General features: G+C 50.0%; 4 protein-coding genes across 4 annotated transcripts; 2 read left to right on the top strand and 2 right to left on the bottom strand.

The window, feature by feature from the left end:
* Positions 1-298: 298 nt before the first annotated feature.
* On the bottom strand, positions 299-1,844 carry FSUBG_3958 (mannan endo-1 6-alpha-mannosidase; the record flags this gene model as incomplete). Its single annotated transcript, XM_036681894.1, has 4 exons — positions 299-865; positions 915-1,159; positions 1,216-1,701; positions 1,754-1,844. The coding sequence occupies 4 exons, from the start codon at positions 1,842-1,844 to the stop codon at positions 299-301; spliced, it is 1,389 nt and encodes a 462-aa protein (XP_036540516.1).
* Positions 1,845-4,867: 3,023 nt separating this feature from the next.
* FSUBG_3957 (COPII-coated vesicle (Erv41)) lies at positions 4,868-6,092 on the top strand (the record flags this gene model as incomplete). Its single annotated transcript, XM_036681893.1, has 3 exons — positions 4,868-4,955; positions 5,003-5,590; positions 5,638-6,092. The coding sequence occupies 3 exons, from the start codon at positions 4,868-4,870 to the stop codon at positions 6,090-6,092; spliced, it is 1,131 nt and encodes a 376-aa protein (XP_036540515.1).
* Positions 6,093-8,308: 2,216 nt separating this feature from the next.
* Positions 8,309-11,621, top strand: FSUBG_3956 (uncharacterized protein; the record flags this gene model as incomplete). Its single annotated transcript, XM_036681892.1, has 2 exons — positions 8,309-10,532; positions 10,585-11,621. 2 exons carry the CDS (start codon positions 8,309-8,311, stop codon positions 11,619-11,621), a joined length of 3,261 nt encoding a protein of 1,086 aa, XP_036540514.1.
* Positions 11,622-12,945: 1,324 nt separating this feature from the next.
* On the bottom strand, positions 12,946-14,294 carry FSUBG_3955 (SCJ1; the record flags this gene model as incomplete). Its single annotated transcript, XM_036681891.1, has 3 exons — positions 12,946-14,023; positions 14,076-14,164; positions 14,217-14,294. The coding sequence occupies 3 exons, from the start codon at positions 14,292-14,294 to the stop codon at positions 12,946-12,948; spliced, it is 1,245 nt and encodes a 414-aa protein (XP_036540513.1).
* Positions 14,295-15,168: the final 874 nt, after the last annotated feature.

Here is a 15,168-nt window from a genome sequence, read left to right as displayed (position 1 = left end):
GTTGTTGCTGTGCTTGTGTCGGCCGTCAGCTATATAGCAAGCATTTGGGCCTTTGAGCATTGGTAGAATTGTATGAATACTCTCACGACGCCGCAGTTGCAAGGCAAAGAGTAAATGGTAAAACATTATAACATTTAGAGAATAGATATCCAGCCTACCAGGCTATTTAGGTCAAGTATACTCCATCCAACGCCCCAGAGATCATTTCTTCAGATTCCAAATACAAGGCTGCAAAAGAAGCACAATTGTGCATGCCGGACTTCGTCTTTCGGCATATTCAGAAATCGAGAAAGATCCTCTATTTGCCCATGCTCATCCAGCCAAAGATGCCGCATGCGAAGGACAGAACCAAGAAAGTGATGATACCAGCACCAGCCCTGTCTGCAGTGGTCAAAGGCTTGTAGGTTCTATCAATCTTGCCGTCTCCGACGTTGCCGGCGTTGGGGTTACCCTTGGAGGTACCTCCAGACTTAGCCGTGACAGGAGGAGGAGTGTTCTCCATGAGCAGAGACGAAACAGCAGCAAGGACGTTCATCTGCTGACCAGCACCTGTCTTGCCATCATAGACACCGCTGGCCCACTTAAAGCCGCAAGTACGCTTGTTGTCTCCTCCAGTGCATTGCTTGATGGCAGCTTCGGTTGATGTCTGGAGGACAGGAAGGATCTTTGGCTTGATGAAGGGAGCGAGATGTGTTGCCTGGGACATCCAGCGGTGGACGTAGCCCTTGAAAGAGTACATATCGGTAGTGCAGGTGCCGTGGTCCTCGCACGCAATCTCGACAGCGATATCCTTGGGGAAGAAGTTGCTGATAGTAGCGTCGACCAATTTGTCTAAACGGTCCTTCCATTTTTGCTCACCATCGGTCTAAAGAAGTCAGTGAACTGTCATTAGTATCATGTTTAGGCCGACTTACATAGTTGTACATGAAAGCAGCGCCTTGGAGGAAGACGCCAGAGTTATAAGAGAACTGAGCCTTGTTGATATCGGTACAGTTTGTTCCGACATGAGCACCGTCATAAATCTTATAAGTTTCGGGGTCAAGGAAACCAACGCCCTCCACCCAGTCCCATGTCTTCTCAGCCCAGTCGGAATAAGTCTTGTTGCCAGTGTAGCGAGCAAGTCGGGCACCCAGGTTGAAGAAGCAACCATTAGCAATACCTTTGAAAAGTTAGTACAGAACCGATCAAGGTAGATATCTCAACAGGAGTGCTGACTGTTTTTGTAATCGTAACCGTTGTTAGTTCGAGGAATTTGCCATCGAAGGCCACCGTTGCAAGTGCTGTCATGTCGATCGGGGTTGGCCTGAGTGTTGAAAACGGCCTGGGCGAGGGCAAGCCATCCAGGCTGGTCTGAAGCAGGGTTGGGGAAGTCCAGCTCAGCAGCCAACATGGCAGACATTCCCCAGAAACCTTGATCGTCGTTTCCGAGGGACAGAGTAACGTTGGCAGGTTGGTAGTCCTGATCATCGCCGACTTGGAACTGCATGGCCTGCATCACCACTTTGTTGTAGGTAGAATCGCCGGTGCACTTCCAGTAATCCATATAAGTCCCCCACATAGCACCGCCTTCCCACCAGTAGTAGTCACCATTGGGGGGAGGACCAGGTAGAATACCAGGAATACCGCCAGGGTCGTCTCCGTGGTAGTATGTGATCAAGTCAGCGGCGAGTTGCTTGGCTGATTTCTTGATGTCGGCTGTTGCTAAAGTCAATGTCTGTTTACCTGTGAGCCAACCGTTGGGGGGGGGCCGCACCTGTGGATGCAATGCTATAAGGCGACTGGGCGTTAACGAAACCCGTTGAAGCCAAAAGCGCAACGGCGCCGGTTGAGAAAATGGACTTCATCGTGGGCGAATGCAAGTGAAATAAAGCGAGCGAGATTGAGAGCGAGCGATGGGCAATCGACGGGAACGAGCGGTAGACGCGCCCAGCGAGGGCTTGGTCGAAATATCGATAAAGCTGTGAAATTTATCGTAAAACAGACCGAGCAGTCAAAGAGTGTGAGTCGATCTGACGGATTAAAAAGACAAACGGTCGCCGTAAAGTCTGCGATGAATCGATGTTGGTGAAGAAGTCAAAGTGCCAAGGAAAAGAAATGGAAACGGGCGACGGGGGTTAATGCGCGCGTTAGTTAGTAGGAATAGGTAGTAAGGTACATGCATGCAGAAGCGTGCAATGCAATTAAAAGGGAGCGAGAGAGGGAGGGAGGGAGAAACAGAGGCTCGAACCAATGAGATTGACGGTGGATCGCGAAGAAGGAGGGTGACACGAGCTGGTGAGTGGCTCAAACGGAGTGAGCGAGACCCGGGAACCGTCACATTAGCGGCGTCAGGTACCTATTTTTGCTGCGATGGGGTGGGCGGGCAGCATGATTACGCATTGATACGAAGTAATCAGGGGTTGGGGATGGTTCGTTCTTGTTTTGATCTTGCGCTGCAGCTACAGTGCAGATGCTCGACCGTATATTATCTCTCTTACTCCGTAGCACGAATGCCGCATATCCTCAGCTGTTATGTCCAACTATCAACTGTCGACAGAGGCGACCGTTGGGCTCTGGAAGGTTTACGCCGTTGCAAAGAATGGTCTCCATTACAACCAACGTACGACGGCAGCCCTGGAACTCAGACTTGCCGTGCCTTGCCTGAATGGAGGAGCCCGCCCTGCAAGCTATTCCCCCCGATTCACCCATTTCTGTCGCTTCTGCCGAAAACCTAATTGACATTGTTATTTGCCTCTGGTAAATGCACATCTCCATGCTATTTTCCTCCCTCTTGAGCGCGCTTTTGGTGTCGTTGATGCTTCAAACACAAAACACATCGTCGATATCTTTCTTCCATGCCAAGGCGCTTATCGGCACACTTTTCCGATTCGCGACCCAGGGTCTGGTATGCCAAGATGTCCAGATGCCAAGTTTACCTTGTCCCGTTGTCGTTCGCGTGGTCTCCCGTCTCGGCGCCGAGATGATTGACTTCAGGGGAGAACACGTGATTCGTATTCCCGTTGATCGGGTTTAACAGGCTTCAATCACAGTTGAAACCATAGAGATCTAAGTATGTATGTGAGCTTGATTTAAGCAATTTACATCCATGCACACCAACGCTCGACCCATCTGCTTCTCCATATTCTCCATTTACTTTATCTCGGAGGATCGAGATGGTGGAGACTGGTCCGAACCAACATTGCCCTTGAAAACCCCCCAGGAAATGGATGACGGACCCAGTATTCATTCAACAGTGCTGAGATGATCGACTTTGTCGAGATACAGTCGGTCCGAGCAGGTATCTGTTAATGGTGCTTCTTGGAATGCTTTGCCTCCTTCAGTTGGCAAACATGGTGATCGCGACGCAACATTAGGACATTTTCGCCCCTGAAATCTCTGCGACTCATTCTCCTGTAGTTATGAGTTTTGTCGTAAATGTGACAATCGGGGGATTCCTATTTTTCAAGCATAGTGCTTATCGTATATGCCTATTTGAATCTTCGTGTATGCGTGTCTAAACCCTTCCAAAGCCAAAAGACTCACGATAGTAAAGAGAGTGCAGTCCAATAGTTGAGCAATTTCTTACCAAGTACCGCATAGATATGAGCTTTAATCCAGGATAGTAGATTCCTCGTGTTAAAATGATAACTTCCTACAATTTCAAGCACAGCTTTGCGTTCCACAGATAACTGAAGAGGATAATCTTTGCGTAAACGCTTGTGACTCTGTCCAGTATTTGTCTATTGGATCTTTATCGTCTGAGAGACCTTACATTGAAAGGCAAACAAACCTCACAATGTTTTCTTTGAAAAAACAAAACATTGATTTATCATGAAAGCTTGCTCTATTGATTCGAAGGCCAGTTTTGGTACGACTTACACTTCCACCGATCGACATATCATGAGCCGGTCGCTCGAAAACGCACCTTCGATAGATACTTCCACGGGTAGCCCGTTATCTGCAGTTGAAGGACCTTGAATAAAATAAAGTTTAGTATAATCTGAAGTCAATTACTGCAAAGTTCAAGAACTAGTAACCGTTGCGGTCGCAGCAATAGGGATAAGCATCGACAAGAGAAATATCTGTTCAACGCCAACAGCCATCACGCATCTAATCCAAAGCAGTTTAGACACAAACTTGTGGTAACTTGCAAGAAAATATCAATACTCGAGTATGAGTCCCGGGCTTTTATGTTCTTTTGTTCGTTTGAAAATTTGATACTTGAAGTCACGAAATCTAGGTACGGTCTGTCATGATGCGCGGTGCAGCCATTCTCCTAGCTGATGTTACAAAGCTATCCTCTACCAGCCTCACGATAGGTGATCACTCATATCATATGCTATCGTAAAAACTGACGATCTCAAGCTAAGAGCCTTCAAATAGATGCAATAATGTCGCCATTTGTGCTTGAAGTGGAACCGCTACTCGAGTAAGTCCGCTCTAAAGCCGACCTCGATCCAGGAACAAACTCGGTTCGGCGACACGTTATCCCATCTTGGCTTTACCCACCAATCAGCGACTGGACCCTGACGACGCTGCTTCAGGGGGCACGAGTTTAGTTACAGATAGCTGTCCTTTCTAATTGCGGCTGTCAGCGCAACGAAGCGACAACATCGAGAATTCCCAATTCCGTTCACCAACAAATTCTTGGTCGACTTTCGAACGAATCTCCCAAGACCACTGAAGCCGGTTTCAATTGGTTTCCAGTCTTTCGACCGTTATTTCACAGAGGCATGCGGCAATAGGCTCAAACACCTTTGCGCATTTGCTGTCGATCAAGCTGCTCTCGACCATAATTTGCGACGGGACCGATTTCGCGACGTCACAACATCGAAACAGCTTTCCTTGTATATATTCGACCTAGCGGGACTAGAAGACTTTTGCAAAGATGATGAACGGAATGGAAAAGTCGGATTATGACGAGGACAAGTTTGGTCCTAAGGAGGGAAGCTTGGTCAGCGCTTTTGATGCATTCCGTATGTCTCTCATCGCTGCTGCGTTGATGTGAGCTAACTTTTGACAGCCAAATCGAAGCCGCAATACATCCAGCGAACATCGGGAGGTGGGAAATGGACAGTCGCCGTGTCCATCATCTCAATTGTCCTCATCTGGGGCGAACTCGGTCGCTGGTGGCGCGGCGCAGAGTCTCACAACTTCGAAGTCGAGGCTGGTGTTTCGCGAGAGCTTCAGATCAACATGGACATCGTGGTGAAGATGAACTGCGACGATATCCACGTTAATGTCCAGGATGCGTCCGGTGACCATATCCTAGCTGCTAAGCGCCTCAAAGCCGATAGGACACTCTGGAGCCAATGGGTTGACAACAAGGGCATGCACAAGCTCGGGCGGGATAGCCAAGGCCGCGTCAACACTGGCTCTGGATACGACGAGTTGGGATACGAGGATGAGGGTTTCGGCGAGGAGCACGTTCACGATATTGTTGCCCTTGGCAAGAAGAGGGCCAAGTGGGCAAAGACACCCAGGTTCAGGGGCAATGCCGACAGCTGTCGTATCTATGGAAGTTTGGACTTGAACAAGGTGCAGGGTGATTTCCATATTACTGCGCGAGGCCATGGTTATAGGGGCAATGGCGAGCATCTCGATCACAGCAGTAAGTCCGACGGATTGTAGTCCATATCGTGTGCTAACCAGTCACAGAGTTCAACTTCTCGCACATCATTTCGGAGCTTTCATACGGCCCATTCTACCCATCTCTGGTCAATCCCCTCGACGGCACCGTCAACACAGCTCCCGGCAACTTCCACAAGTTTCAATACTACCTCTCTGTTGTGCCTACTGTGTACAGCGTCAACTCAAAGTCCATCCTTACCAACCAATATGCCGTTACCGAGCAGAGCAAGGCGGTCGATGAACGATATATCCCCGGTGTTTTCTTCAAGTACGACATCGAGCCAATCCTTTTGACCGTTCATGAGAGCCGGGACGGTATCATCAGCCTATTGGTCAAGATCATCAACATCATGAGCGGTGTCCTCGTTGCCGGGCACTGGGGGTTCACAATCAGTGATTGGATCCACGAGGTTATCGGTCGGCGACGACGCAGCAACGGTGGTGTTGGTGTGTTGGGAACCAAGGGGGGCTTTGATGAATAGATGGATGGATAAGGAATACAAGCATGTAGCATACAGCGCTGCTGGAGAGCCAAGCAGAAGGAGTTATGGCTTGGGGTTATATACAGCTGATTTATGGAGTTTAGGTTAAAACATGGGAATTCGATTTTAGCATAAGAGAATTGATAACTGATTTGCATAAAGCAGCAGCCAATATTGTTTGCGAATTTGCCAAGAAGGCCAGGTTGACTACCCTGTAAAACACTCGGCGATACCTAATTCGTCTGCTCGTACTTCCTAGTAAGGATGCATATGAAATGTGGCTTAGGGAGCGCAAAGCCAAACGCCTCTTCTCTACAACAAAGAACCAATCCTTTTGTTCTCCATCCCTGGAGTTCAAGTGCTTTTGCCCGATCTCATGAGATGGCCGTATTCAAAACGCCGCCATGCTAATATGGGAAAAGGCAGAAGCATGGAACATTCCAGTCATGAGAACACCACGGAACTACGGAAAAGGCCATCAGACGAAGACCCTTCTCGACGACGGTAGTGCGTGGAATAAGACTGTCAGCATCTGATTGTGCATGTGGTCTTGACAAAGAGAGTCTGGTGACTCAAATCTCAAGAGACCGCGTAATCAATTGACCTTGAAAAGCGGAGCCTGATGACTCTGGAAATGTCTCTCCTGATGATTTGTTCTTTTATTGTTTTCTTTTTTTATAACTGTTAATAATGGGATGGACCTGGGCTGAGGTGAGGTGACTCCCTCCGCCGGCCGGTAACTAAGAACCAAGATGTTGATCGTTGATGGGTCAAGGGTTTTGAGAGGTGGGGTTCTTCCATTAAAAGCCTATGACGACACCAGTGACAGCCCAGTCCGAGTGGAGACAGACCTGGACTAGGCTTGTAGCTTGCTCACGATGATGCATGTTCATGCTCGAGCTTATTGATTCGCACGCACGAGATCGACCAAGGTTCACGGTTCGGCACGTCCAGTCTCTACTAAGAAATGGGAAGCTTCGTCGCCTCATTCCTTTCATTCCTCGAGTTCTAGGAAATGTCCCTGTCGATGAAGGACTGGGCCTTAGTTTGAGGTGGGCTCTTTAGATCCCGACCGAGATGGAGGGGGACCCCGTGCGAGTTTGGTCTTTCTTTGTTTTGTCTGTTGACTTTTCAAGTTCGTTGGCGGTTTTAATTGAGACAGGAGACAAGGCGGGATAGGCCTGGATCTGTCTAACTCGAGACGGGTGTTTACATGAACCGTTTGGTGTAACAAGGGTTGAAAGAGACGGGACAAAGAGTGCATTCAGCTACCTATTGGGTACTACTAGATATTGGGTACTACTAGATATTGGGTACTACTAGATATTGGATACTACCAGATATTGGATACTTGTTTGCAGTTTGAGTCAATGCGTTTGGTGAGGCTCTGTGCCCAACTCAACTGGAATGGAGGTGCGACTGGATGGACTCGATATTCTTGGTATCGTTATGTTTGTGGATCTTGGGACCGTATTTCAGGCATAAACGATCCCTGACACTCAAGCCTTTCGAGATTCAAGAAACTGCCCGAGATAACCCAGAAAAGAACAATTCTCTTCTCCCCAAGACTACAGATTCTATCTGAGGTTGCATTGAAGTTGACTCTACTCAAGACCTGATTGGCTTTGGTCTCAGAACGCCCAGCATCAGCCGGGCAGAACAAGAGACCTTCTGCCACCCATCACGATATCTCACCCAATCCCGTGCCATGCTCTACTGCACAAGCAGCATCATCGTCCATCATAGCCACAGCAGGCTTTCTCTCCCAACCCCGACCCCTGTCAGAAAAGTCGTCCACTGAAGTTTAAGGGCTCCACGCACACTCACACTCTGGAGCCGGGCACTGATGCCCATGCCTAGGTATACCCATGTCCACGCTAACTGCGCCTGGATGAATCAGAATCAAAGCCCAGCCATTCATTCATTCATTCCGGGTGCCCAGTTCCTTTCTTCCCTCTCTCAGCAGGTTCCGTCATAGCTCATCTTGGTTACTTCCCAGCTTTTTCCCCCTCCACCAAACCACTTCTCTCCCGTCCCCTTCTTCCTCATACAAACATACAAACAAGCAAACGATCCTAGATTTCGCTGTTGATTTCTCGTTAGGCGTTTTCTATACTAAACCTCTGGAATTACTTCCATTTTTGACGAAATTCCCTCTTTTGGATCTTATAACTCTTTATCGCATAGCCTTATACCCCCACCTGTCACACCCCGCGATGGGTGACGTCTACAGAGAGTCTCTCGTCTATCGTGAGAGGGACTGGGAGCGAGACGATGGCTCTTCAGACGACGAGCGCTATCGCAAAACCACAATCAGACGATACAAGGTCGCCCCAAGCAGGTCTGACCGTGATCGCTTCGAACGAGGTTCCGAATTTGATGATGGACGTTCCCATTTCTCCCGCTATGGTCGCTCTTCTGGCGACCTAGCTGAACACGACCGACGCTCTTTCGTCCCGGATCGCCCTCGCTCTGCCTTTGAAGGAGCTCCCTCTCATGCTAGTTTTCACGAGGACCGTGGTCGAGACACGGCTCCCCGAAGCTACGTTTACGAAAAGGAGACTGAACGAGAGACTCATCCTCCGCCGCCCCCGCCTATGCCAATGCCTGCACCTTCTCAGGTTGGAGATCGATCTCGTGCGCCAGCTTACGTAGAGACCAAGGAAGTTGAGCGTGACTGGGACCGACGATCTCGCTTTGACGCTTTGTTCGACGAGGACGTCAAGGTTGAGAATCAAATGGTCAGGACTGAACGCCGAGATAACGGCGAATACCGCGTTGAGAAGCGTGTTGAGGAACATATCGACGACACCCATGGATGCGACGTTGAGCGATACCGCAAGGAGACGGAGTACTACACCCCTTACGACCCGCCGCCTCCTCCAGCTCCCGTAATCATTCGACAGCGCGCGCCTGAACCACAGAAGATCATTGTTCAAGAAGCTCCTCCCCCGGCTCCAGTTATCGTTTCTCCTCGCCAGCAACAGCAGCCTGGTGTAGTTGTCATTCGTGAGAGAGAGCCCGAAAGACAACAAGTTGTAGTTAGAAGGGAGCATCGAGAGCACCGACACGAGCACCGACATCGCCCTTCAGAGGAGGAGTACTATTATCGCCACGAGCACCGCGACTCCCGTGGAGACCGTGACTACGCCATTGAGCGATATGACCGCAGACGTCGTGACCACGGCTACCACAGTGATGACGATGATTATTACGTCCGACGCAAGGTCATTCGTCGCCGCGAAGGCAGCGAAAGTCCCCACCATAAGCGGCACTTGGCTGAAGGCGCTCTTGCTGGTGCCGGTGTCACAGCTCTCCTCAACAGTCGCCGTGATAGCTACGGTGAACTGCCCGAGAACCGCGGCCGCAAGGTCATTGCTGGAGCTGCTCTTGGCGCTCTTGGCACTGAGGCTTTGCGCCGAGCTCGTAGCGCTTATGGCGATCGCTGGCATGGCGACGATGAGTCTCCCGACCGCTCCTCTCGACTTAAGCAGGGTCTCGGAATCGCTGCTGTTGCTCTAGCTGCTGCTGGTGCCGCCAAATACTACCAGTCCAATAAGATTGAAAAGGAGGAGGCGATTCGAGGCAGAAGCCGTCGTCGTGGTTATTACTCTGATGACTACTCGCGCTCTCGTTCGCGATCCATCATTCGGAAAACCACGACGACAAAGAGCACTAGCCGCGGTAGCCGTCGCCGTAGTTTGTCGACGGCAGCAAAGGCAGCTCTTGGAACTGTTGCTGCTGCAGGTATTGCCAAGCACATTCGCAATAGGTCCAAGTCATCACGCGGCCGCAGCAGCAGTAGGTCAAGTAGCTCGCGCAGCCGCAGCCGATCAAGGAGCCGCAGCAAGTCTAGACTTCGCCGTGGTGCCGAGATCGCTGGTGCCGCTGTAGCAGCCAAGGCTGCACACCACGTTTGGAAGAAGCGCAAGGAAAAGAAGGATGGCAGTGATAGTAGCAGCGATGATGAGTACTACCGCCGAGGCCCCTCGAGAAGCCGGAGCAGGAGCAGGTCCAAGGCCAGATCCATTCGTTCAGAGCGCGGGACTGATCCTGAGCTAGGCCCCGTAGTTGAATACGGCACCGATCCCCTCGCGACGCAACCGCCAGCCTCAACGTCGCGAGGCTACGAATCCGAAGCGGAGGCAAGACGTCGACGCCATAGACGACGCGGCCGTAGTCGATCCGTGTCGTCTGCGGGATCCGACAATAACCGTAAACGCAGCAGAAGCCGACTCGGGGCCGCCGCAGCCGCAGGAGCTGCAGCCCTTGGTATCAAGGAATACAAGGACAAGAAGGACAGGGAGAAGAGAGCGCAGCGCTCTAGGGAACGACGACTCGAACTTGAACGAGAACGCGAGCGAGAAGATGAGCGAGACCGTCGTGGTCGAGCTACCAGATCTCCTTCGCGAACTCGATCTCGAAGTCGTTCCAGGAAACGTGAGCAGTCCTTGAGTGACCGTGACTGTGTTGACTGACCACCATGAAATAGAATTCGACGACTATGATGATCGTCGTCCTCGCTCACGTTCACCACCCATGGCTTCTGGTGGCGCTGGCTTCCCACCTTATCCTATGGACCCTACTCCTCCACCTGGAAATCCTTACACCAATATTCCGGACCGTTCTGCTGACTTCCAGCCGTACGTTCCTCAAGACTACACTGGCTATCCTCCGCCGCCTCCTGGACCTCCTCGAGGACTTTCCACAGGACCCGCCAACTACCCACCGCCAGGACCTCCTGGGCCACCACCGCCCCCTCCAGGACCTCCGGGACCTCCACCGGCTGGCGGTCCAAGAGCGCCTGACAATGTGAGTAATCCTGTCCACAGCCTTGGCTCAAGAAGCCTTGATGAGGGTGCGTCCGACCGTACTGGGAGGGTTGTTGGCACAGGTGAAGAAACAGAAGCTGACTCAGCAACAGATAGTCTAGACTCGTCTGATGAGGGCCAACCGGCCAAGTCGGTAGTGTTCGGCCCTTTGTCGCCAAAGAGCTCTATGACAATGAGGCGACACCGTGAGGAAACAGCAGCCAAAGAAGAAAAAGAGCGACAGGAGCAAGAGGCCCATGACCTACTTCAAGGCCTTGTACCCGCTAGGCCACGTTCGAAGTCTACTCCTGCTGCTATGGAAATGGATGACTACTTTGGACGGAGACGTCATCCAGATGATGACTCCAGCTCGGATGAGCCTGTCGAAGAACTACCCGACCGATTTGACAGACAGGGTAGGCCCCTGGATGGACGATCGAATAGGAGCCGTGGCTGGACCCGCAGACAAGGTGATTTTCAGTATAAACCCAGACATCGGGATGATTGGGACATTAAAGGAGCTTGGCAAGTAGCTGGAACGGACAGTCAAGCTGTGGATCAGCTGGTTCGTGGAGTCACTGGAGCACTTGAAGGTAAAAGCGGATGGCTTGGTCTAATTGGGAACATTCTTGGAGGACTTCAAGAACCAGAACAACGGGAAGCTATTGAAGATGGAGGTCACGAAAGAAGAAGACGCAGGAGGAGACACAGAGATTAACGACTTGACGACTGTGATTTTGGGAACGATTTCTTTGGAAGGAGATGATTAACGGTCTGCTTTTCCAGTTGAGCTTTATGATATGATGCTATGACAATTATACATTACGGCCGATATATAGAAACACGGTTTGATGTCTTTTTATCTGATGTGCCCATTCCGTCTATGTTTGTTTGTCTCTAACCTTTCCATATTGTAATCCTCTACATGCCCCGCGAAAGGTGATCCTTTATCCGTATAAGAAGATGTGATAATGGAGCCGCACTGCAGCTGTATAGCAATGCTATTTGAGTATTGCTTGTGACTGAAGTGTGAATTTTTTATGTATTATTTAGAGTCAAATTTGTAGGAGAGCTAAAGCTCGATCCTTTGTACTACCTCGCTCGAACTGGGACGAATGGGTGAGGCAGGCATCTTGTTTCGAGAGTATCGTATGCATATGGTATGCATCTCGATTCTTGCGACTCTCTATGGCAGACATGGAAATGGTATAAGCCAATCAAGCAGCGCGAGCAGCATCAGAACCATGCTCGCACATGCAGCTGTATTTAGCGACGTTCAAGACGCCGCCACATTTCCCGCAGAGGATAACATACTTGTCCGTGTGATAGTCCGTGTCTTTGACTGTGACAAGGTCTGAGCGGGGAACTTCTATCACGTCTGGAGTCGACGTGGTAGGGGTGCTGTTTCCAGGAGTGTTTGTGGTGGTTGAGTCTGAACTTGACATGTTCTAAGGAGTGGTCACTGTCATGATTGTCAAGGAGAGAAGAGGGAAAAAAGGAAGGGAAAGAGAGGAAAAAGTGAAAAAAAAAAAAAGGCGAGATGTGATTGCTTGCATTGAGATTTATATAGTTATCTGATGGGCGCTGCTGTTAGGCTGTGATGGCTTCATTTATGGACAGGTCTAAGCCACATTAGTTAGAACAAGGATGTTGTAGAAGTTTCGCTTAAGCTTCGAGATATAGTCGATTGGAGGGTTGGTTCCTCTAGGTATGTGATTGTATGATATGAGGTTCTGAAATATGTGAGATTGTTGGATTGTTCTGGGTGGTTCCTTGTAAGTCGATGTTACATTCTGTGGGGCACATCTTTACCGTTGTCAGTAACTGGAGGTTTTGTTCCGGTTCCTGGATCTCACACCAACAGACCGTTCAGCATCTTAGGTTGCAACCGATACTTTGAAACGTAGACATTTCCATAACGTCTATAATATTCTGAAACATGCCATTGGTATCCTTTCGTGTCGACACTAATATATATAGCTCCCCTTCTTATAAATCATACAACTAACTCCTCATCATCGACGCCAATCACCTTTTACTCATTATAACTCGTCTCTAGCATGCGCTGGCTCTGGCCTTCCGCTATCTTTATGTAGATCGACGCCGCTCTTGAGTCGCCACTTCTCCCAGAGGCTCCAGAAATCGCTTTCCATATTGGTGTCCATCTGATCGGGTAGTACGACTGCGTAGTCGACGTATAGGTTTCCGAACTCGGTCTTGTGGTACACGCTGTCGCCATCCTCGTGCCAGATGGGCATACCCTCTCCAGCCACAGTCTCGACATAGCCGGGCTGGATGACCTTACCGCGGGGCCGACTTAACCGCACGATGTGGTTATCGAGATGAGTGAGGTTGCGAGTCCAGCCGCCCATCCAGGCTTCCCGAAGAGAGAGGACCTCGGTCCAATACAGATCATTACCCTTGCGACGGAAGAATGCGCCATCAGTCTTGTCGGGATTGTTGTCATATGATGGAGCCCTTTCAGATAATGTCACCAGCAAGTCGCCAGGGACCCAATCAGGACTCTCATCAGCTTCGTTTTCGTAGACAACACGAGAGTCGCGAGCGGCCCCACGCTGGATGTTAAGTTGAACAGTCGTGGCTTTCCTCTCAACCCGTTCACCCTGGCAGACCTTGCACTTGTGCTTGATGTTCTTGCCCCTACCGCCGCAAGCATCACATCTTTGCTGAAACTGTTGAAACATTCCAGGAGCGAGCTGGCGCTTGACGATGCGTACACCATGGCCGCCGCAAGTATGACAGGTATCGACTTGCCCATCTGCACTTCCCGTACCTTCACAAGCTTCACAGATATGTTGCTTCTGCCAGGAGAACTCGGTGGTGGCGCCATTATAAAAGTCGCGGAGGGAGATTTCGACACGGACTTCGACATTGTGACCTCGGGGCTCGCTGGATGCTCGTCCGAAGTGGCCGTGTCCACCGAAGAAGCGGCTGAAGAGATCGAATGGATCATGGCCACCACCACCTCCACCTCCTTGGCGGCGCTGTTGAACGCCCTCGTGGCCATATTGGTCGTAAACTTTGCGCATTTCCTCATCGCTCAAGACATCGTAGGCTTCAGAAACCTCGACAAACTTATCGTGTGCGGTATCGTCGCCACTGAAAAAGGTCAGTATTAGAAATCAAGCCTCTGGTGGAAGGAGGGGCATACGGATTCTTGTCTGGGTGGAACTTCTTCGACAATTGACGATATGCCTGCTTTAATTCCTTCTTCCCTGCTTGCCTGCTTACACCGAGAACCTGTAAGACAGTTAAGATCTGCAGATTTGCGGGCATATGGGAATTGTTGTACCTTGTAATAGTCCTGGGCGCATACAGCTAGCTGGACCAGAGCCAGAAGGACCACGAGGGCCGCTGTATGGAATAACATCTTGTCTCTCTTCCTGCAAATATAAAAAAGAAAAAGAAAAGACGGAAAGAGACTTTATATAAACAGACTTCTGGCCTTGAGTGGAAAAGAAGGACAGACCTCGAGATGTTGCGAGGGACTAAGGAGGGTGAGTTGAACTCGATAAAGAACGAACAAAGGAAAGTCGTCTGAACCTCGAAACACCAGCGTGTTATCAAGTGCTACACTTTTTGGGCCAGCACCAAGCTTATCAGTAGACCCCTGCCAAGTGGCCTCTTATCGAAGGTTTGTGACTGGCTGTACGGCTTGACTCACTGTCGGATTATGCTTTCTCCGTTGCCAGGCATAATGCCACACCCAGCTCTGTACCCCTACTCACAAGAGCATTCACATGGACATCAAGAAGCATCCCTTCATTCTAGGGGAGGAAAAAACCCAGGACCTTCATCTCAAATGATGAAAAGATTTAGGTAATTTAACCTAAGCTTAGGGGGCTATTCACTAAGTTTATTTTGGCAACCTCTTCTGAAGTCTTACACTTCTTGATCCTCGAGGGCATCCTCCTGTGATCGGTCTATACCTAATTTACCTCTCAAAGCCTCCATAAATAAGTTAACCATAAACTTAGTCGTAAATCTATCATAATGTTTGAATACGCGTCGCCATTGGATTTTGATGCCTCGCCATCGACCTTGCTCGTTGCTTGTTAACCAGTGAGTGCGAGACTCGACCGCCGTTGGTGACACAGATAGTTATTTAGTCTTTGGCCACCCCACAGGCCCGGGGGCAAACGGGGAATAACTTTTGCTTAGAATGTTAAAACAAACTTAGCAAAAGGCATCCTAAACTTAGTAAAGGTATCCTAAGCTTAGTAAATGTATTCTAAACTCATACT

This window comes from Fusarium subglutinans (genome assembly GCF_013396075.1).
Source record: "Fusarium subglutinans strain NRRL 66333 chromosome Unknown NRRL66333_c0000034, whole genome shotgun sequence".
NCBI lineage: Eukaryota > Fungi > Ascomycota > Sordariomycetes > Hypocreales > Nectriaceae > Fusarium > Fusarium subglutinans.
Note: the sequence above shows the minus strand (reverse complement) of the source record. Positions and strands in the feature narration are given on the sequence as shown.